The sequence below is a fragment of the Meles meles genome, chromosome X (genome assembly GCF_922984935.1).
Source record: "Meles meles chromosome X, mMelMel3.1 paternal haplotype, whole genome shotgun sequence".
NCBI classification, from domain to species: domain Eukaryota; kingdom Metazoa; phylum Chordata; class Mammalia; order Carnivora; family Mustelidae; genus Meles; species Meles meles.
Genome location: NC_060087.1, coordinates 41,205,747 through 41,227,006, shown reverse-complemented (window position 1 = coordinate 41,227,006; position 21,260 = coordinate 41,205,747). Strand labels below are relative to the sequence as shown.

The following is a 21,260-nucleotide window of genomic DNA, read 5'->3' as shown; positions in this document are numbered from 1 at the left end:
CACCTAACAAAGGTGAAGTTCAGGACATATAAATTACACCTCAATAAACCTCACTTAAAAAAAGAGCAGTCATTATCTGCATAAATATATAATGAAAATATGTGAAAGATATGTATATTATATTAAAACATTATTGTATATAACCAAATACCATATGTTGTTATTTATGAATTTCCTTTTATTAAAATACCTATTAAGCATTAAGACTAAACAACATTAAAAAGTTGTGACCTCTAGTTAATGATATGCCTGTGGAAGTATTTAGGGGTGAAGTGTACCGATCTCTGAAACTTACTATGAAAGTCGTCACAAAAAGAAAGAGGACTGATGAAAGCACAGAGGAATTAGTACTCAGAAGACAAAGCAAATACAGCAAAATGGTCACTGTAGAATCTAGGGGGAATTCTGTGGGTGTTCAAGCTATAATTCTTTCACATGTTCGCTGTGAAAATTTTTGTAATAGAGTGTTGGGGGGAAAGGCTAGATAAAGAATACCAAAGTAAGGGGCTCATGGGAGACTCAGTTGTTAAGCGTCTGCCTTTGGCTCAGGTCATGATCCCAGGGTCCTGGAATCAAGCCCCACATCTGGCTCCCTGATCAGCAGGAAGCCTGCTTCTCCCTCTCCCACTCCCCTGCTTGTATTCCCTCTCTCACTGTCTCTCTCTCTCTCTCTCTCTGTCAAATAAATAAATAAAAATCTTTTAAAAAAATAGCAAAAGTAAACCCAAAATAAGTAGAAAAAAAAGAAATAAGGTAAAAGGAGAAGTGAACAAAACAGAAAACAGAAGACAGGTACAATTCAGAAAGGCAAAGACTTTTCTGTGAAAAGCTCAACAACATTTTGATGGACTTCAGACTTCACAGTACATGTGAATCTCACTACATGGGATTAGACAAATCGGATTACTACAGTGAGGCCACTCCCGGGACTAACCATTTCTAGAAGATTTCTCTTATTTCAGAAGAACCAGAGAATTTTTCTAAAGATCTATTGAGAGAAAGAGAGTGGGAGAGACAAAGAGACAGAGAGATGGAGAGGGAGCAGAGGGTAGGGCAGAGGGAGATGAGCAGACTCCCCGCTGAGTGGAGAGCCCAATGCAGGGCTCGAGGCCTGGACACCCAGATCACCACCTGAGCCAAAATCAAGAGTCACACACCCAACCAGCTGAGCCACTCAGAAGTCCCATCAGAACAACCAGAGAATTCCTGGGACCTGCCAGAAATTTCTTCCAGTGCCTAGGGGAATAGGCAGTCTGAGGTAGCTTAAAGTCTGGAGGAATGAGAGAAGAGAAAATGCTTTCCAGTAGTGAGTCTACCTGCTCCCATCGTCTCATCCCACCTGATCCCATGCTCCTGAGTGAGGCCTGGCTGTGTCTCCTGAGCCTCTGAACCCTTCCCAGGGGATATTTAAACCGGTGGATCCTACATGGCCATGGGCATCAGACTATCTACAGTGTGATTCAGTGCACAGAACCAGAACCACCCTGGGCTTTCTGGAACAATTACCACAGGATGGGGCCTAACCGTGAGGATCCTGAGAGGTCCACAGGTCACTACATGAATGCCTTGGGTTAACAAAGATGGTGGTAAGACTTATTTTACCATCAACAACAATAGAAACAGTGGTAACACCTCCGGAAAGCTCCTGGGGGCCAGGTGCCCTCTTGTGATGCTTTACTTCATCCCCTCATTAAATTCTGGCAATCCCATAAGTTCTAGCATGAGCCCCATTCTACAAACAGGCAAAGGGGCTCCGAGGCGAGTGTGCAGAGGGACAGCTAGCGAGTGAAGATGCCAGAAATGCAATCTAGGTTGTGGCTCCAAAGCCAGAGCTAGTGACCACCAGCTGTGGATGAACGCCGAACCTCTTCACTCAGCCCTCCTCCAGAAGGGAAGATTATCTATCGAATGTTCCACCAGAGCCACGTAGGTAAGAAGATGCAGGCGTTCTCTCTAGGTTTTGTGTTCTCGGCAGAGAATAAGCCACAGACACTTAGGCAGGTTTAAAAACAGTTACCAGGGGCACCTGGGTGGCTTGGTCATTAAGTGTCTGCCTTCAGCTCAGGTCATAATCCTGGGGTCCTGGGATGGAGCCCCAAGTCAGGTTCTCTGCCCAGCAGGATGCCTGCTTCTCCCTTTCCCACTCCCCCTGCTTGTGTTTCCTCTCTTGCTGTGTCTCTCTCTGTGAAATAAATGGCTCAGTCATTGGGCGTCTGCCTTCGGTTCAGGTCATGACCCTGAAGACCTAGGATTGGGCCCCGCGTCAGGTCTGATGAGAAGCCTGCTTCTCTGTCTCCCACTTCCCCTGCTTGTGTGCCCTCTCTCCCTGTCTCTGTCAAATAAATAAATAAAATCTTTTTAAAAAGATTTTATTCATTCATTTATTTGTCAGAGAGCGAGCGAGCGAGAGAATGAGCGCACAAGCAGGCAGAGAGGCAGGCAGAGGCAGAGAGAAAAGCAGGCTCCCTGCCGAGAAAGGAGCCCAAGGTGGGATTCAATCCCAGGACCCCGGGATCATGACCTGAGCCGAAGGCAGCGGCTTAACCGACTGAGCCACCCAGGTGTCCCAAATAAAATTTTTTTTTAAAGATTTTATTTATTTATTTGACAGAGAGAGATTACAAGCAGACAGAGAGGTAGGCAGAGAGAGAGAGAGAGAGAGAGGGAAGCAGGCTCCCTGCTGAGCAGAGAGCCCGATGCGGGACTCGATCCCAGGACCCCGAGATCATGACCTGAGCCGAAGGCAGTGGCTTAACCCACTGAGCCACCCAGGCACCCCAAATAAAATTTTTTTTAAAGATTTTATTTATTTATTTGACAGACAGAGATCACAAGTAGGCAGAGAAGCAGGCAGAGAGAGAGGAGGAAGCAGGCTCCCCGCTGAGCAAAGAGCCCGATTCGGGGCTTGATCCCAGAACCCTGGGATCATGACCTGAGCTAAAGACAGAGGCTTTAACCCACTGAGCCACCCAGGCGCCCCCCCCAAATAAAATCTTTTAAAAATAATTAAAAAAATTAAAAAACTTAAAGTTATCAAATGGAATGCAGAAATAGAAGCTTAGCTCTGTTACTTCCACATTAATGTAACCAACAGAGAAACTACAAATAACTTAACAAGCATTGTGAAGAGCTGAGGAGAAGGCCAAGGTGTACTTGAGATAAATCCTGACTTTTCATAGAGGGAGATAAACTAGCAATCTCCAGAAATGTAGGTGTGAAGGGATTCCTGGGACCCAGGAGGTGGCCATCCACAGAATGACAAAGAGAAACCCCGAGAAGAGGCAGAACTTGGAGGTGGGGCTGGGAATGTGCAGACAGGACACCAAACGTGGGGACAGCTTCTTCTGACAGAACAGGTTTTCACGTGCGGTTACTGGACTCGAGGACTGTGCCTCTGACTTGGCGTTTCCTCCTTCCAGGCCACCACTGAACCGAGAAGGCAGCTCAGCTACTTCGATTCCTGAAAACCCTGGAGGTAGGAAAAGGCAGGCCACGAGCAGAGCAGCAATGCTCTCTAATCTGAACAAGGCAGCGGATGTGGGGTTGATGGAGCATGAAGAGGACACTGTTCTCCCGAAGAGTCATGGGAGAGGCCGGTGCAGGCAAGCCCAGGTAAGCGCCGAGAGAAATAGGGTACATGGTCCAGCAAAGGCGGGCTCTAGGGAAGCCCTCCAGAGTGGGCGCCCGGAGTGGCCACCGTAATGACACCAGAAGACGAGGACGACAGGTGTGTGAGGGTGTGTGGATCCCCACAAGGGGCCCAGAGCCAAACCAACCAAACCCATGAATGAGGAACGAGTCGCAGTACCCAGGACGGAGGCAGTGTTCCCTGGAGCAGGCCGCCTGGGAGGAATGTCCTCTCGGGTCCCTTGTGTTCTGAGTAAGGACAGAGAAGACATGGAAGACAGAATAGGTGAGTGGGAAGGAGGCGGTGTGGTAAGAGCAGGAAGCTGACGACAGGCGGAGTGGAGCTACAATTACAAGAGACGGAGGGACTGAGAAGCGGGGACTCGATCCCATGGATGCTGATGCTGTCGAGCACGACAGGAGCACAGAGAGAGCATGGGGGCTGCCCGGCCTGGCCAAGCTGGAGGCCGCCAGCAAAGCTTTTGGTCCCCACCAGCTCTAGCAAGCCAGGCAAGATGACTTCCTGAGGCTGAAGAGGAACCCCAGCGTCAGCTGTAAAGGGCCCACAGGATGGCACATAAAGAGGACGTGTCACACTGACACCACATCTTTTCTGAGGAAAAGGCCAATGCCCAAGGAAGGGAAACACCCTCAAGGCTTCCAGAAAAAAGGAGGAGCAGGAAAGTAACACCGGGATTTGGAAACGGGATCTGAACAGCAGCGGTGGCGGCGCAGTTGGAATCCCAAGAAGGACAAGGGGGCTGCAGAAGGGTGCTGGGCAGGGCATCATGTGGATACCATGGTGGCTGGTTTCTGTGAACCCAAGTCATATCCCCAAGCCTAGGGGCTTTCAGAAGCACTCCCAGGCCTGCCCCTGACACCCAGCTCTTGCTGACCTTCTAGGTCCCTGGCCCTGGCCCAACGGGCCCTGTGCGTGCTCACCTGGATGGTTCTGGGCCAGCAGCTCTCCCTCTGCCCCCATGGCCTCTTCTCCTTGTCCAGGTCTCAAGACCTCATCTGGTTTGGCAATAAGGTATCCTGAAGAAGGAAAAGGACACAGGACGTCATTAGTAATGCCGGAGGTGTTCCGGAACCGAGACAGTCTGGCCTTGGTGCGGCCCCATGAGGACAGCCCTGTGCCCCTCAGTGCAGAACATTCACCAAGAGGACAAGAGCACAGACACCCCAGGTGGGACTGTGACTTCCTAGTGGCGAACCCGAGGCCCTGGCTCATTCTGGGCTTCAGCGAAGCTGAATCTTTCAGCGGGTAGCAGCTGAGGTGAGCCAAACGCGTGTGTCCCGGTCACCCTGCGCAGCTGTCCCTCACCCACGGACACCAGGTGGCTGTAGTTCTCCAGCGTGACATCTCTGTAGAGGTTCCTCTGAGCGGAGTCCAGTTGCTGCCACTCCTCCAGGGTAAAGTCCACGAATACGTCCCTGAAGGTCAAGGATTCCTGCAACGGCACATTCTGTATGAGCCCAGAGTGCTGGGCTCAGGGAGCGGGACACTGTGTCCCATCCACAGTCTTCCACACATGGCAGAGATTCAATCCGGCGCCCGCCCCAGGAGACCCCAGACAGTGGAGGGCAGACTGGCTTTCCGAGGAGCAGAAGATCACTTGCCCAGGGTCACAAAGCAAGGAAAGAGGGATGAAGATGCGTATGTTCTGCATTCTACACCCATGTTTCTCAACACGACACTGCAGTGCCTTTCTCGACACAACTGTTCCCTGCTCAATTTGAGACCATGTAGTATATGGAATGCTTCTGTCACCTACATCATTTCAAACTTTATAAAGAAACAGAAGAGGTGGTAAAGATATCTTCCTCCAGAAAGGCAATCTCAGCTCACTGACTGAACACCGACCAAGCCGGTAAGTCCGGAGAATATCAAGATTGATAAAAACGGACACCCTTTCTGAACTGAAGGCACGTCCGTCTGGTAGAGAAACACCACATTTAGAAACGCACACAGGAAAGGGACAGAGGGCAGGAGGGCTGGCTGCCTGTCCTCCAAGGGCAACGGGAGGGGCAGTATAGGGAAAAGAGAATAGAAAGACGTCAGTTTTGCTCGGGGCGGGCAGAGAAGGCCTCGCAGAGGACAGAGAGCTAGGACAACAGTTATAAACACAGTTCCTCAGTCAGGACTGTGAGGTGACAGAAAGTATATCCTAGTCTTGGCTCTAGGTCCCCCTTGCAGAGCCCCTAAAACCCTTACAAGTCCCCACGTGAAAAGAATACAAGGAGCATCTCATGTTCTGATGAGGAGACTGGAGGTGCACGGCAGGGGCTGGGGACCAGAAAGGCCAAGCTGTGACTGGAAGCTCTGGATTTTCAGCCCCACCACCTTCTCCAGAGACGGAAGAGGGGCTGGAAATGGAGTTGACAACCGATCATCGTTGCGTTATGAAGCCGCCATAAAATCCCCATAGCATGGGTTGCGGGGAGCCTCCAGGTGCGGGAACGCATCCACATCTGGGAGGATGATGCTTGCCGAGTCCACACGGACAGAAGCTCTTGTGCTCAGGGTCCTCCCAGGCCCTACCCTATGTGTATGTTCATCTGGCTGTTCATGTGTATCCTTCCTCATATCCTTTAATAAACCGGAAATAGAAGTCAGCACGTCCCCGAGTCCTACAAGACGCTCTAGCAAACAGTTGAATCCAAGGAGGGGGCCACCGGACCTCTGACCAATGGCCAGTGGGTCAAAAGCCTGCAACTGGGGGCTGGCATCTGCCGGGAGGTGTGTGGGGCGGCAGTCTGGTAGGATGGAACCCTCAACCTGCGGGATCCGATGCTATCTCCGAGGACACAGTATTCCAACTGCGTTATGTGTAGGACACTCAGCAGGTGCAGCAGAGTGTCTGGTGTGGGGGAACCTTCCACATGTCAGTGACCAGAAGTGTCAGAGATAAAGTATTTTACGTGAGACCAGAGGAGACACGCTGGAGAAAGACACAGTAGAGAAGGGCTGGGCTGTTTCCATACAAAAGAAGGCCGCAGTCACCCAACCGTTAATTGTGGCTAATCCAGCCTGAGAGGTAACCGCAAGCAGGAGGGTGGGAGTCTGCATGGGCAGCAGATGGAGGTGAAAAAGGAAAGGTCTGTGTTTGGTCTTGGCAGCACCAAACAAATGCTCACTTTTCAGAGGGCCCATAGTCCTATCAGAGAGAGAGCAAGACACCCCCCCCCCCGCTGACACCCTGACACCCTGCCTGTTCCCCCTGCACTGATTGGTCTTCAGTCCAGGTGGCCCGGGTGGCACCCACGGGGGCCCAACAGGCCACATGGGGCAGCCGGTTTCCCAGCACTGCCGATGGAGACGAGCCAGGGCACGCCTTGTGTGGCAGGACAGTGACAGGCAGGTGTCGCCAGCAGGAGGAGCGCTCAGAGTGGCCCACCCCTCCTGTCACCTTCCCAGGGGACAGCGCAGGTGTCAGGGACCATGACCACATTGGTGAGCAGAGGGGAACCACTGGCTCAGAGGCCCTCAGCTGTCAAAATTCACGATGCACAGAGGCTCTGACCTAGAAGCCTCACCCCCGGAAAGCTATCCTGCAGAGGAGACCCGCTTACAAGGAACCAATAGAACCATAGACGGCTAAGTATCACTGCATCCTTGATGATATCAAAAGACCAGAACATCCTCAATGTACGCCCCTGGCAGGAAGCAAATATATAACATGGTAGTTCCAGCCAGTGGAATGTCACAGAGCTGTTTGTGCCAATGGCATACCACCAGGGGGTGATATAGCCCTTCAGGGTACAGCTGGCAAGGTCTGTAGAAACTCTTCGTTGTCACCACAAGGAGCAAGGGGTGGGGACACTGGCATCAGGGGAGTCCATGGCAGGGTCAGTTAGATATCCTCCAACGCACACAACCGCCCTCCACAACACAGCACTGCCTGGCCCCAAATGTCAAGCGTGCCCAGGTGGGAAAACAGGTTGTTCAGACATACAGTGAAATACAATGATTGTGGAAAAGTCCAGAATGTGTTGTACTATACGAAGAAGGAAGAGAGCCAAAGTAAATGGCACTCTTACGTGGAAAGAGATGTACACACGTGATCTCTCCAAGATCGTATGAAACAAGGAAGGAGACGGGGCATGGGGTGACAGGGAGAATTCATTTTCACCTTTTGTTAAACAAGCGTTTAATGTTTTACCATATATACCAATCATTTTTCACAGTGCTCAATTCAACATATTAACCCTGTATTCAGAGTATGTGTTCAGGATCTTGACATCCAGGGTCTCAAGTCAATCAGGTGTATCATTTATTTTCTGTAGCATCTTTACCAAATCCAAGGTTAAATGGCTCCCTAAAACCAACTGGTTTCCTTTTCAACTTTCAACGGCCTGGAAAAGCTAAACGCTTTTCTTTAACATTTTGCGACAGTCATAATTAGTCTAGGATCTGGGTCTTTAACATTTTGCGACAGTCATAATTAGTCTAGGATCTGGGACAGCCAATTCAAGTGTGAATACCTTTGACCCCCCAATCCAACTTCCCGACGTAGCCTCCATAAACACCTGCACTACTGAACACACACATAACGAGTCATCCAGGAGCCACCATATAGAACAGAAAAAGAAAATTCAAAAGCTGAGTATGTACAAACGGAGCAACAGGTGAATGACACACCCAGAGCACTGCACGAAACGGAAATCTTTCTGCGCTGAGAAGGACCACCACCCAGAAGAGAACCGGGCGGGAAAAGGAAGATGGCAGTGGGACTCGGATGGCACTTGTGCAAGCACTCATCCAACAAAGCCTGCAGACCCGTTTTCAGCTCGCAGAACTGACGGAAACACAGCCACGCCACTCCATCCGCATACTGTACCAGCGGGCACTCTGAGGAGAAGCACGGCACTGCGCACAGAAGAAACGGAGACGCTGGGACTCTTCCTAGTGCCCAGAATGTCAAGCACGGATTTACTTTCATTATTTGAATAGGATAGAAAAGTAAACAGTGAGGTGGAAGCGAAGACACAGAAAAAGCGGGTCTCTGGGCTTCAGTGAGCTTCCCTGAGAAGCAGAAGAACAAAGAGGAGGTGCATTTCCCAGAGGAAGAAGCAGATGAGACCCGTCACTTTCCTTCCGTCTTTTCTCGTTTTAGATGGTTGGTTTTTGTGGCGAGGGGAAGGACTGGAGAAACCGGAGCTGGATTACAGTTGGAATGGAAAACAGCCACAGCAGAGGGGTTTGTCAAGCTTACAATCCAGATGTCCCAAAGCTGCCTCAAGTTCCCTGAAAACTAGAGGGAGCGGGATAAGGAACTTACCTGGGCTGTGGCCATCCTGTTCTGCCCTGGACAAAGGGCGGAGATCTAGGAAGACAGAATGAGGGGGGTCGAGATCAGTGCGTTCAGCCATGAGACCATCCCCACCAACCTGAGAGCAATCACCTGTGCACCTGGGGAGAATAATGTGCAGCGAGCCTGGGAGCTCCAGCCTGGTCCCTGGGACATGGATAAGCTCGTGTGGGCTTTGCACAGGACCTGTGTCTATGGGCTTCCAAAATGCCCAATGTGAATCTAGTTTCTCTTCCTAACATATATAAAAGCAGATTACAAAAACGCAGGTGCAGCACAAGCTCATTTGTTCCCCAATGATGTACACACTGAGGAATGGCAGTGTCCCAGAGTGGTTTCAGCGATTTCAGTTCTCTTTTGTTTACTTGCATTTTTGAATGTGGGTATCATCACTCATGAAATGGACTACACTGAGCCCCAGAGGTGACAGAGCCTGGGCAGAGTCTGGAGGACAGGGACCCCTGCCTGTGGTTTGCAGGAGGGAGACAAACCAGGGCTGGAGAAGGGGCAGGGAATGGGGTGGGGGGCAGGAGGCAGAGAGGGAGGTGAAGAGCCCAGCACTGGTCATTCCCCGAGGAGCTGGAAACCACTGACCTTGGCCGCCTGTGAACACTGCCCTTCACTGCCCTCCTCCACCCTGTTCCTGGCTGGTGATGTCCTCCTTTCCTGCTCTTCCCTGCTGGGCAGTTTTCTTTCTTTCTGAACCTCCCCCCTTTTTAAGATTTCACTTATCTATTTGACATATAGAGAGTGAGAGAGAGAGAGAATGAATGCACGCAAGCAGGAGACGTTGCTAGCAGAAGAAGGAAAAGCAGGCCCTCCCCCCAGCAGAAAGCTCCAATGGGGCTCAATGCCAGAACCCTAGGATCATGACCTGAGCCAAAGGCAGACGCTTACCCACCTGAGCCACCCAGGCACACCTGCTTGGCAGTTTTCAAAACAAAGTTTCCACAAGGAGTTTCTGCACCAAGTAGCTGTTGTCACCGCATCCCTGGGGCAGCCTCAGGACGCCAGGGTTCAGCTCCAGGCAGCTTAACGTCTCGTGCTCTCAGACCCAGTCACAGCAGCACCAAAACGAGGCAGAAGAACCAGAAGACAGCGTACCTCCAGACTCCTTGAAAATTTTACCAAGGAAAAAAGAAAACCATACCAAAGTGTTCTGCACTTTACTCAGACCAGGGGGAGTGTCAACATTTGTGTAGAGGTGGGTGTCAGAAAGAGTGAATTGGAAAAAAGGGGGCCGTTATGCTGTGCACACAGGCATGTCAGCAGAGGAGACAGTCCTGCGAGGCTGGCAGTGTCACTCGTCACCCTGATCCTGCCCTTGCAGGACGGGGGCAGGCCCCCTACCTCATGGCACCGTCCCTCCATCCACTTGGACATCTCATCTCTCTCCTCCGATGGGGTCCAACTGCCCACCATCACACAGTGGGCATGCTCTCCCTCAGCTGGAGGAGGGACGGAAGCCACTGCAGGTCCAGCTCTTCTTGGACCTGCTCATCCTCTAAGCCTCCACCCCCTGCCCTACGGTCGGGGTCTGTCCCGGGAGCCTACACCCCCTGCACTGGGTTCTGGCTCTGTCTTGAGTCCCTGCCATTCTGCCCTGAGCTCTGGGTCTGTCCTTTGAGCCTCATCGCTCTGTCCTGGGCTCTGGGTCTGGGCTGAGGCTCTTCCTCTCAGGCCCCTCAGGAGAGGTCTCTTGTTCCTAAGGATGCAGGACCTAAGGATTCAGAGACAAACGCGTTTCAGCTGGGACCATCCCTGCGGCACCACATCTGTGCCTCTGACCCGGGGAACTCACCTTCTGAGGCCTCAGACTGGCTCTTCTGTAGACTCAGAAGCCCAGGTGCAGGTGAGTTGCGACCCGCAGTAGGTGAGCGGTGGTCCCAGTGACGCACCCCGCTCCTGGAAAGAAGGACCACACAGGAGATGCAGTCAGCAACCCCTGTGATGGAATGAAGCTGAGGAAAACTCCAGTGTTTTACTTTATGCGAAGAAGCCCAAGGCCTCATCTGAGTTTGAAGAGCGATGTTTAGTAGGACCCTATTAACACCAGACAGGGCGCTGAGCACTGCCTCTGTGATCAACTCACTGCCTGCTCTGTCGCTTTTATTCGTCCAGTGAAAATGGGGAGGGCCCGCTATGTGCCTGTACTACGCGCTGCAGATGCATCAGGGAACAAACTCATTAGAGGTCCCCGACCTTGTGGAGCTCTATTCGAGCAGGGAAGGCAGACAGCAACCACAAACTTGGTCAATTTCGGAAACGTTAGTTAGAAAGGCCAAGCGCTAGGCAGGGGGGAAATAGGCAGAAGGATCCACTGGGGTTGCGTAGCTGTGTGACTTGGGACAGGTGTCTGAGCCTTTCTGTTCTTGCTTCTTCGCAATAAAACGAAGATAATCGTAGCAGCTGCTCACAGGCCGTCAGGAAGATGAGCAGGGACCGCAAAGGTGCCTCGCACTTACTAGGCACTCAGCAAACCCTGCCTGTATCACTCGCCGCCGCCCGCATCCCGATGCCCGCACTCTGCCCGTCGCACAGTGCCTCGAGCCCGCAGAAGCGCGAACCCACCACCCGCCCCTCCCCTGCAGCCCGTGTCCGCTCCGCCTTCCCGTACTTGACTCCCGCAACCCGACGGTCGCGGCAGATAACAACAACCGGCGCGACGGCGCGCCGCCCTCGGGTCAGCCGAGCACTTCCGCTCTAGTAGCCCCGCTGCCCGAGGTCGGAGCGCGGCGCACGCGCACGGAGACGGGGCGAGGGGGCCGGGTCCACACTGTCGGTGGGCAAGATGGGCCGTGTCGGGGATAGTGATCCTGTCGGGATTCCTCTGCGGCGCGAAGCGGCGACCAGAGCGCGCGAACATTTTGCGCGACGAGTCGCACATTCAGGCGCGGGACGGGCTGGGGCGGGGCGGGAATGGCGCCTCCGGGCGGCGAGGCGCCTGCGGAGGGGTTCAGGGTCTCCACTCCCGCTACCTCGGAGGCTGAGGCGCGATGTCCCGCGCCGTTCTGATCGCACCGGCCACCCCGCAAAGCACCCTCTCCGCTTCCTTCAGCTCGTCGGAACAAGAAACCGAAGCGGCTCCTGCTGCCTTCCTCAGCGGCACAGGGGCGCGGCCATCTTGGGGGCGGGGCCGTTCCCTGGGAGCCCTGTGGGTCCCGGGTCCGAGGGGGTCAGAGGGCAGGGGTCAGGCCCCGTCGTGGGTAGAGTCCCCGAGGAGAGCCTGGGCGCGGAGCTGGAGGGCAGCCACACCCACAGACTAGGATTCCCCTGCCCGATTCTCCTGAAAGAAATCGTGTTGCTCCAGTTTCAGGGACCCAGGGCGTCCTGGGAGAGTGTGGTTTTGCTGACAGCACCGCCTAAAGAAGCAGAGAGTTTTGGTCTCTGACAGTGGCAGCCACTGGTAGCGTGGCCGCTAATCAAGCCTGTGAGTGCCGTTGAGGAAAGTTTTCTGTTTCCGTCAGGGTGTGGGGAAAAGAGGCCAAGTGTGTGGCGCCCTTGTATTGCCTGGAACCCTAGCGGAACCCTGGGCCGTGCGTGGTCGGTCTCAGGTCAGATGGGCCCGACTCCTTGTGAGCTCGAGCCACAGGTGCCACGCACTGTGAGGGAAGCCTGTGGCAAAAACCATCACGCAGTCCCGCGTACACGTAGCTAAGCTTCCACGGGAACATACTGCTTTCTCCCTGTCTTTCCCTTTGCCCTCCAGGAGTGAACTAAGGTTCCCCGGTGGTTTGGGGGATTCCTAGCCCGGAGCTACAGCGCAGAGTTCTAGGAAGTGACGGCCCAAGCCTTTAGGATCCCAGGAGAAGAGCCCGCTTTCCCTGAGGCGGTGAGTGGGTACTGCCGCCCACTGAATTCATTCCGTGTGCGTTTGTAAGTGACGGCCAGGCTTGGAGACGCCGCCTGTTTATTTCTAGAGAGGAGACCTGCTATCCTCCTTTTCGGCCATCACCGTCGGGAGGCAGGAAAGGTTTAGCAGAGTTGGTGTGCTAGTGTCCCGAGGACAGCTGAGAAACCCCCAGCTGCAGAAGTCCCTGGTGCTCGGCCCTGGTCAGACTCTCCCGGATCCTCATAAGACACGGACGGGTGCTCACATAGAAAGCCTAGACCGAGCGGTTGGCGTGGGGCCTGGGGAAGGACACGTGTTTTGTTACTCACGCAACTGTAGCATTTCTAGTGTGACTTCGCCGTTTCAGACCCGAGAAGCATGCAAGGTGTTCTTCCCGTCCGTCCTCTGTCCGGGCTATTCGGATATATCAGTCCGTAGGGGAGTAGGCTTGTCTCCAGCACTTTCTGGCCCCTTGGGTCACAGCTGAGGACCACCTGCCTAAAGGGCTCTTGTGACCGACCTAGGGCTCATCTTAGAGCCCCAAGCCCACATCGGGCTCCTGGTTTGTGGTGGCTGTTTACATTCTTCTCTCGCACACATTCGGTAGCATGTTGGTGCCGTTGCTGTACCTTCGCATAGCGTGGGCTTCCCCTTTGCTGCCTTCTTGCGCAATCGTGCCCGTGCCCGGTTCCATCCTTACCCAGGGTCACCACTCATACTCACCGGAAAACATTTTTTCCTGTCGGCCACTAGACTTCTAATGAAGTGAAAATTAATTGTAAAGTGTAAACCCAGGTGGCCTGGATTGCTCGAGGCCCGTACATTCCACAGAAAATCCTGTTGGAGGAGCACTGGTCGTCGTCTGGCTCCTGGGAGACCACGGCTAAGCCCCTGTCACATTCTGCCTAGTGAGACTGTTTGTAGTCTGAGCATCGCTGTTCCAGTGTGGCCCGAGAGCCTCTGCAGACAGTGTGACTCAGGGTGAAGGTCTGGGTTTGCCTGCGTGAGGCCCTGGGCCGTGCTGTATTAGTTTGGCCTCTGGAGGGCAGTAACCTGAATCACAGGGATGCTGCTTGCTTGCACAACCTCCCAGTGAGGCCCCAGACCCCGAGGCTCGGGCCAAATTCCCTGGCTGGCTGTGCGTGGGAGGTTTTGTCACACACCATTCCTGGGAGAATGAATTGGTGACCATGGGACTCCTTTGGGGGGCCACCACTGTGGCATCATGTCTGGCTGCTAATGGGCCTCACCCTTACCCCTTTTCCCGTTGCTGCTTCTACTCTGCATGCTCTCCCTGCAGTAAGTCCTAACCACGCATCAAACAGCTCAGGATGCCTCACAGGCTTCTGAGAAGCAGAACAGCGTTTCTGAGTCCTAGGGCATCATGGAGCCTGAGGGGAGCCTTGGAGACCCACGTCACACCGTTGCTGCAAATGCTCAGATGGTTACTCACTCTCTAGTGTGTTTTTGCATTCCCAGGATGTGGACCTTCTGAACCCAGTTTGAGTCCGCCCTCAGCAACGCACGGGTCACAGCAGCGGCATCTGGAAGGCCTGGAGGTGTGGCAGTGCTTTTCCATGGCTGAGGAGCAGAGGGCCTGGTGCATGCCCTGCATGGGAGCTGAGCAAGTCTGCTTTCTTGCAGTTTTTAATTCTACTTGTATAGTTACCCTAGAGCTTATGACAGACACCACTGATTTATTAATCTTTTGTAGATGAATGCCATTACTTCCTCCCGAATTCAATGATGTAAAAAATTGTTGCTCAGTTCCATCCTTTTGTTCTGTTGTCAACCTGGATTTTAACTCTACGTATATTTTATTCCTCTCAATATGATACTATAATTGTTTAAGACCCTCAGTATCTATATAGATTTACCCACTTATTTTCTCTTTGCAGTCCTCTCCATTCCTTTTTGCCCCCTTTTTTTTAAAGGATCATTATTTTCTAACTTTAAGGCATATCTTTGAGTATTTATTTTAGCGTAGGTTGCTAAAATTAATTTGATCAGTTTCAGTTTTTCTGAAACCAACTTTATTCCATCCTTATTTTAAAAGGGTGTTTTCTCAGGGTGACTGGATGGCAAAGTTAGTTAAGTGTCAGACTCTTGGTTGTGGCCCTGGCCGTAATCTCCTGGTCATGAGATCAAGCCCTGCCTGGGGCTCCATGATTGGCTCGGAGTCTGCTTGAGTGTCTCCCTCCCTCCCAATGCCTTTCCCCACCATGTGCTGGGTCTCACTCTGTCTCTCTCTCACTCTCTCAAATAAATAAATCTTATAAAATCTGGGAATAGAATTCCAAGTTAGCAGTACTTTCATTTCAGCCCTTTAAAGATACCATTTCATTCAGTCAGTTGAGTATCCAACTCTTGATTTCTGCTCTGGTCATGATCTCAGGTTTGTGGGATGGAGGAGCCCCTCAGTGGGCTCTGCACTGAGTGTGGACCCTGCTTGAGATTTTTTCTGTGGGGTGCCTGGGCGGCTCTGTTTGCTAAGCATCTGCTTTCGGCTCAGGTCATTATCTTAGGGTCCTGGGTTCGAGCCACTGCATGGCATTCAGTGCTCAGTGGGCAGTCTGCTTCTCTTTCTCCCTCTGATTCCCTCCACCACCACCCCCTGCTCGTGTTCTCTCCCTCTCTCAAGTAAATAAAATCTTTTAAGAAAAAGAGATTCTCTCCTTTTGCCTCTCCCCCCCTGCTCACACACGCAGGCTCTCTCAGAAAAAAAGAAAGAACGAAAATAAAGATAGCACTTCATTGTATTCTGGTTTTCATTGAATTTGTTGAAAAGGCAGCTGCCATTTTTATTGTTTCTCCTGTGAAGGTGATATGCCTTTTCCTCTGGCAGCAATTAGATTTTCCCTTTTTCTCTTTTGTTTTCAGCAGTTTCACTATGATTTGCCTAGCTCTGATTTCCTTTGTATTCATTCTGCTTTGCATGAGTAGAGAGCTTTTTGAATCGATGGCTCATTATCTTTTGTGAATTTTGATATCTCTTCAAATTGGTATCCCTTCTAGTTAAACATATATTGGATCTTTCTACCGTGTTCCATGTCTCTTATATTCTTTCCATTGTTTTTCTTTTTTTTTTCCCCACAGTGCTTCAGCCTGGACATTCTCTACTAACTCTCTTCCAATTCACCAAGTTTCTATTATGCTACATCTAACATCTATTTAGTGCTTAATTCAAGCTATGTTTTCAGTTCTAGAATTTCCATTCCATTCTTTGTATAGATATCAATCATTTTGTCACCTAATTTCTTGACATAGTAATCATAGTGTCTTTTTTTTTAAAGTTTGTGTCTGATAATGCAAATATTTGGATTGCTGTTGGGTTTATTTGTATCATCTGTTTTATCTTGGTTTCCTTCATCTAACTCATGGCAGCCTGTGATTTTTTTTTCCCCAAACACCAGAAATTGTATATGCAAAGTTTTAAAAGATTTCTCTGGGGCACCTGGGTGGCTCAGTGGGTTGGAGCCTCTGTCTTCAGCTCAGGTCATGATCCCAGGGTCTGGGATCAAGCCCCACATCGGGCTCTCTGCTCGGCAGGGAGCCTGCTTCCCCCTCTCTCTCTCTGCCTGCCTCTCTGCCTACTTGTGATCTCTGTCTCTCAAATAATAAATAAATAAAGTCTTTAAAAAATTAAAAAAAGATTTCTCTGATGATATTATCTTCCAGAAACAGTTTCCTTTTTTCTGGCAGCCCAATAGAGTAGAACCCAATAACCTTGATCCTATCAAGGAATAAGATGATTTGAGGCCCTATTTCATGTTTATGAGACCTCATCTTTATCTGCTTTGCCCCTCCTAGGTCAAAGCCATTCAGGATTTTTTTTTGAAAACTTTTTAAAATTTAATAAATTAATTTTTTTTCAGCGTAACAGTATTCATTGTTTTTGCACAACACCCAGTGCTCCATACAATACATGCCCTCCCAATTACTCACCACCTGGTTCCCCATTCAGGATTTTTTTATTTTATTTTAGTTTATTTATTTGACAGAGAAATCACAACTAGGCAGAGAGGCAGGCAGAGAGAGAGGAGGAAGCAGGCTCCCTGCGGAGCAGAGAGCCCGATGCGGGGCTCGATCCCAGGACCCTGGGATCATGACCTGAGCCGAAGGCAGAGGCTTTAACCCACTGAGCCACCCAGGCGCCCCCCCCATTCAGGATTTTTATCTGAAACCCTGACAGACCTTGATCTCTGATTTTTGTCTCTCTGTCACTATGAGATTTCTAAAAGCTCTCCTTAAGTTTTTGGCCACTTACTTGCTGCTTTCTTTTTTCTTTTCTTTTTTTTTAAAATCTTATTTATTTATTTATTTATTTATTTATTTATTTGATAGAGAGAGAGATCACAAGTAGGCAGAGAGGCAGGCAGGGCGGTTACTTGCTGCTTTCTTTTTTCTTAAAATCTTATTTATTTATTTATTTATTTGACAGAGAGAGAGAGAGATCACAAGTAGGCAGAGAGGCAGGCAGGGCAGGGGTGTAGTAGGCCCCCCGCCTGGCAGAGAACCTGATGTGGGGCTCAATCCCAGGACCCTGAGATCATGACCCAAGCTGAAGGCAGAGGTTTTAACCCACTGAGCCCCCCAGGTGCCCCTACTTCTGCTTTCTGCTTGACTTCATGACATCTTGTCTTGTGTAGTTTAGAAATTGAACTGTGCCCACTATTTGGAGTTCCATTTTCTGTGGTGCCTTTTTTTTTTTTTTAATTGATCTTAACCTTCAAGTTCTGGTTACCTTAGCAGGAAGCAGTAAAGACAGTTTTTATGCCCTACTTCATGAGACTTCTCAAAACTCTGAATTACCATTTTCTGCTCTTAAGCTTTGCTCCATACGGCTTCAGGATTAACAAATGCATCAAGGGAAAAGGAAGCACCTCACTTCAGTGTGTTTCCCTTCATTTAATCATCTAGACCACTCTAAAGACGTTTCCTGGGTTTATATCTGACACCTTTAAAAAAGCTGAGGTTTGGTGGGTATTTTATCTAATTTTTATGGTTTTTATCAGCCAAAGAATTAGTATGAGACGAGATAACCTGTCCTATTTGGATGAAGTATCCTTTCTATACAATTTCTGTAGCTATCGGTTACCGGTTTAAGAAAGTTCCCTCTATCCTTGGTTCACAGAGAGGCTTTAAAATGAATGGATGTTGCATTTTCAAAATGTCTTTTCTGTATCTGGTGAGATGTGATTCTTCTCCTTTATTCTATCGGTGTAATGTATTCGTTGATTTACAAATATTGCATTTCCAGAATAAACCCAGTTTTGTAATGATGCATTATTTGTTAATGTATTTATGGATTCAGTGTACTAACATTTCATTTAGAATATATTGAAAAAGATTAAACTGAATTTTCCATTCTTGTAACGTTCTTGTCAGCTCTTGGATCAAAGTAATGCTGATCTCAAAGAGCAAGATGGGAAAGGTTCCTTCTTTTCTCTGGAAGAGTTCTTTTTCTTTGGGAGAGTTTGTGTAACGTCAGTGTTCTTCCTTAGCCACCTGATAACATTCATCAGGCAAGCCATGTGAACCTTGAGTTTTCCTTGCGGAAAAGTTTTTAATCACAGATTAAATGTGTATAATAGATACAGGACAATTTAGATTTTCTAGTCATATGTCCTCTCCCTGACAGGATCATTGAGCCATTGCGTCAGTCACAGACTAGCTATCACCAGACTCCTTATTAGATGAACAAACTCAACATCTTGCTTTCCCAGGTGATTATGAGCCACCTTCCTGTCATTTATAGCTGGAAATATTTTTAACTGATAGAGAACGATATTCAGTAGAACTTGATTGTAATCTGATGTGACCACAGTGAAATATCTGTATAAAAGTAAATTATATTTCTGTATACCAGCAAAAGACATTTAGAAAGTGAAATTAAAAGAACAACTTACTCCTAGTACCCAGATCTTGACTTTTAGTACCATTCCCCCTAAAAGGAAACGAGAGAGTTTTAGAGGAATGTCTGATTCTGGGGCTGGGAGACTACATGGTGAGCTTGGGTAACTTACATGCTGATCTTACCTCTAGAAAGCAAAGATGGACTCAAAGCCTGATGGGACATGTCTAAAGGCCGCAGGAAATGTCATGAAGGACCTTCACTGGCCACATCTGAGATCATTTGAGCACCAAAAAGTAATGGCTACAATTTAATGTAATACATTAAATAAATAGATAAAAATCCATGAGTTCATCGTGATACACAAAAAAGGAACAAAAAAGATAAAAGAAGAAAAGGACAAAGCTCTTTGTCTTATTCTTAGAATGAGTTCCAACTTAATAGTGAGGGAACTGCGTACAGATTTATTGGGGAAAAACATCTGCAAGAACATGAAAAAGATAGGATTGGACAGAGGGAGGATTTGCCCAGAATGTAATTGCAACCAAGGCCTCAGACAACCCTACGGGGAGCTCTGGAGCTGAGATGGCCCTTCAGAGTTGTCCCAAGTTGAGGAGATTGGGCTGGACTTTTGTATTCCTACATCAGACACTCATTGACTACCGCCTGCTCCCTGGGCAGTGGTGGGAGGTGAAGGTGTAACTTCGAGTGAGGCAGTTCTCTGTGGCTGAGAGCAGTTTCCAGTAAGAGACGGCTGTGAGGTCAGAAGCTGATTCTCCCAGAAGCTGGGGGGACGATGTATTGGCCCTCAACAGGAGCTCTGAGTGAGTACTACAGTGTTCACTAGAGCAAATCTTTATGTTTTTATTAAGAAGCAAGACACCAAGAAGGGCATATTGTCTGACCCATTTTTAAAAAGGATAAAGATGTGGTCCGTATATACAATGGAATATTACTCAGCCATCAGAAAGGATGAATACCCAATGTGGGTTTGCATCAACATGGATGATACTGGAGGAGATTATGCTGAGTGAAATAAGTCAAGCAGAAAGTCAATTGTCATATGGTTTCACTTAATTTTGGAACATAAGAAATAACATAGAGGACATTAGGAGAAGGAAGGGAAGGTGAAGGGGTGGGGGGAATTGGAGTGGGAGCTGACCCATGAGAGACTATGGACTCCGGGAAACAAACCGAGGGTTTTAGAAGGGAGGGGGGTGGGATGGGTGACCTGGGTGATGGGTTTAAGGAGGGCATCTGTTACATGGAGCACTGCGTGTTATATGCAAACAATGAATCTTGGAACACTACATCAAAAACTAATGATGTACTTTGTGGTGACTAACATAATAAATGAAAAAAAAAAGATTGATTTATTTGAATGTGAGAGAAAGCACAAGAAGGGGAGGGTCAGAGGTCAGGGTCCCTGAGCAAGGAGCCTGATGTGGGGCTAAATCCTGGGATTCTGGGATCACGGCCTGAGCCGAAAGCAGATGCTTAACTGATGGAACCACCCAGGTACCCCTTTCACTACAGCAGCTATTCTATAAGAATGCCACCTAATAAATATTAAAAATTGATGTAAATATAAAATCACTATTTTACATACCTCCATGTAATCATAATTGATTCAAGCAAGGAAGCTTAAGGGATATTTTCTTAGTTTGAACTGTTACAACAAAATACCATAAACTTGAGTAGCTTATCAACAGCAGAAATTTACTTTTCATAGTTCTGGAGGCTGGAAGTCAAAAATCATGGTGCCAATATAGCTGGCTTCTTGGCGAGAGCCCACTTTCAAGTTGCAAATGACTGTTCTTGTTGTATCCTTACATGGTGGGAAAGGGGTGAGCTAGTTCTCTGGCCTTTTCTTATAAGGGCACTAATTCCATTCATGAATCCACACTCATGGCCTAATCACCTCCCAAAGGCCCCCACCTCCTAACACTATCATATTGGGAGTTAGGATTTCAACAAATGAATTTGAAGGGGGGGCACAAACATTCATGCCACAGCAGATGTTGAAAGCATTTGATAAAAGGTGGTTTTAGAACAGGTCCTTAAATGTAGAATCAAAACATCACTCTAAGATTATTTGCTCCTTGCATAGAAAACTTAGCATCACAAACAGCGGGTTGCACTGTAACACCTATGACATATTCTTGGCAAAAATGCTTAACCTGGGGGTGCCTGGGTGGCTCAGTGGGTTGGGCCTCTGCCTTCAGCTCAGGTCATGATCTCAGAGTCCTGGGATCGAGCCCCGCATTGGGCTCTCTGCTCAGCAGTAAGTCTGCTTCCCTCTCTCTCTCTCTGCCTGCCTCTCTGCCTACTTGTGATCTCTCTGTCAAATAAATAAATAAAATTTTAAAAAATGCTTAACCTGAAACTGATCAAGCCTGGAGACTAACTTCAATTCTATAGAAAGTACAAGAGATAAAGGAAAAGTTTAGGTGCCATCATGAGGAAACAGAGGATACAGAGTGTGAGACATTCTACAAGCCAACTGGACTAGCTTTTCTTCAAAAAGTCAGTGTTAACCGGGTTGAGAGAAGGTCTGATGGCAGTGTAGTTTTTGATTTCCCTAAACATGGTCTCAAAACAGAACCATTACCGTGAAAGAAAAAAAAAATCA

At 49.1% G+C, this 21,260-nt stretch overlaps 1 protein-coding gene across 3 annotated transcripts in view; it reads right to left on the bottom strand.

Moving 5' to 3' along the window:
• Nucleotides 1-12,024, bottom strand: part of ZNF674 (zinc finger protein 674) — a 30,296-nt gene extending 18,272 nt beyond the window's left edge. Inside the window, exons 1-6 of one of the 3 annotated variants that reach the window (XM_045994556.1) lie at nt 11,921-12,024; nt 10,744-10,847; nt 9,844-10,056; nt 8,913-8,957; nt 4,955-5,081; nt 4,570-4,665 (exon numbers count right to left, since the gene is read on the bottom strand). In XM_045994556.1, coding sequence (XP_045850512.1) covers nt 4,570-4,665; nt 4,955-5,081; nt 8,913-8,927 — 238 coding nt within the window. In that variant the 5' untranslated portion in view covers nt 8,928-8,957; nt 9,844-10,056; nt 10,744-10,847; nt 11,921-12,024. Of the gene's footprint in view, nt 1-4,569; nt 4,666-4,954; nt 5,082-8,912; nt 8,958-9,843; nt 10,057-10,743; nt 10,848-11,407; nt 11,483-11,559; nt 11,678-11,920 lie in introns of those variants that run through there. The other 2 variants (XM_045994555.1, XM_045994557.1) reach the window with 2 other exon arrangements.
• Nucleotides 12,025-21,260: the final 9,236 nt, after the last annotated feature.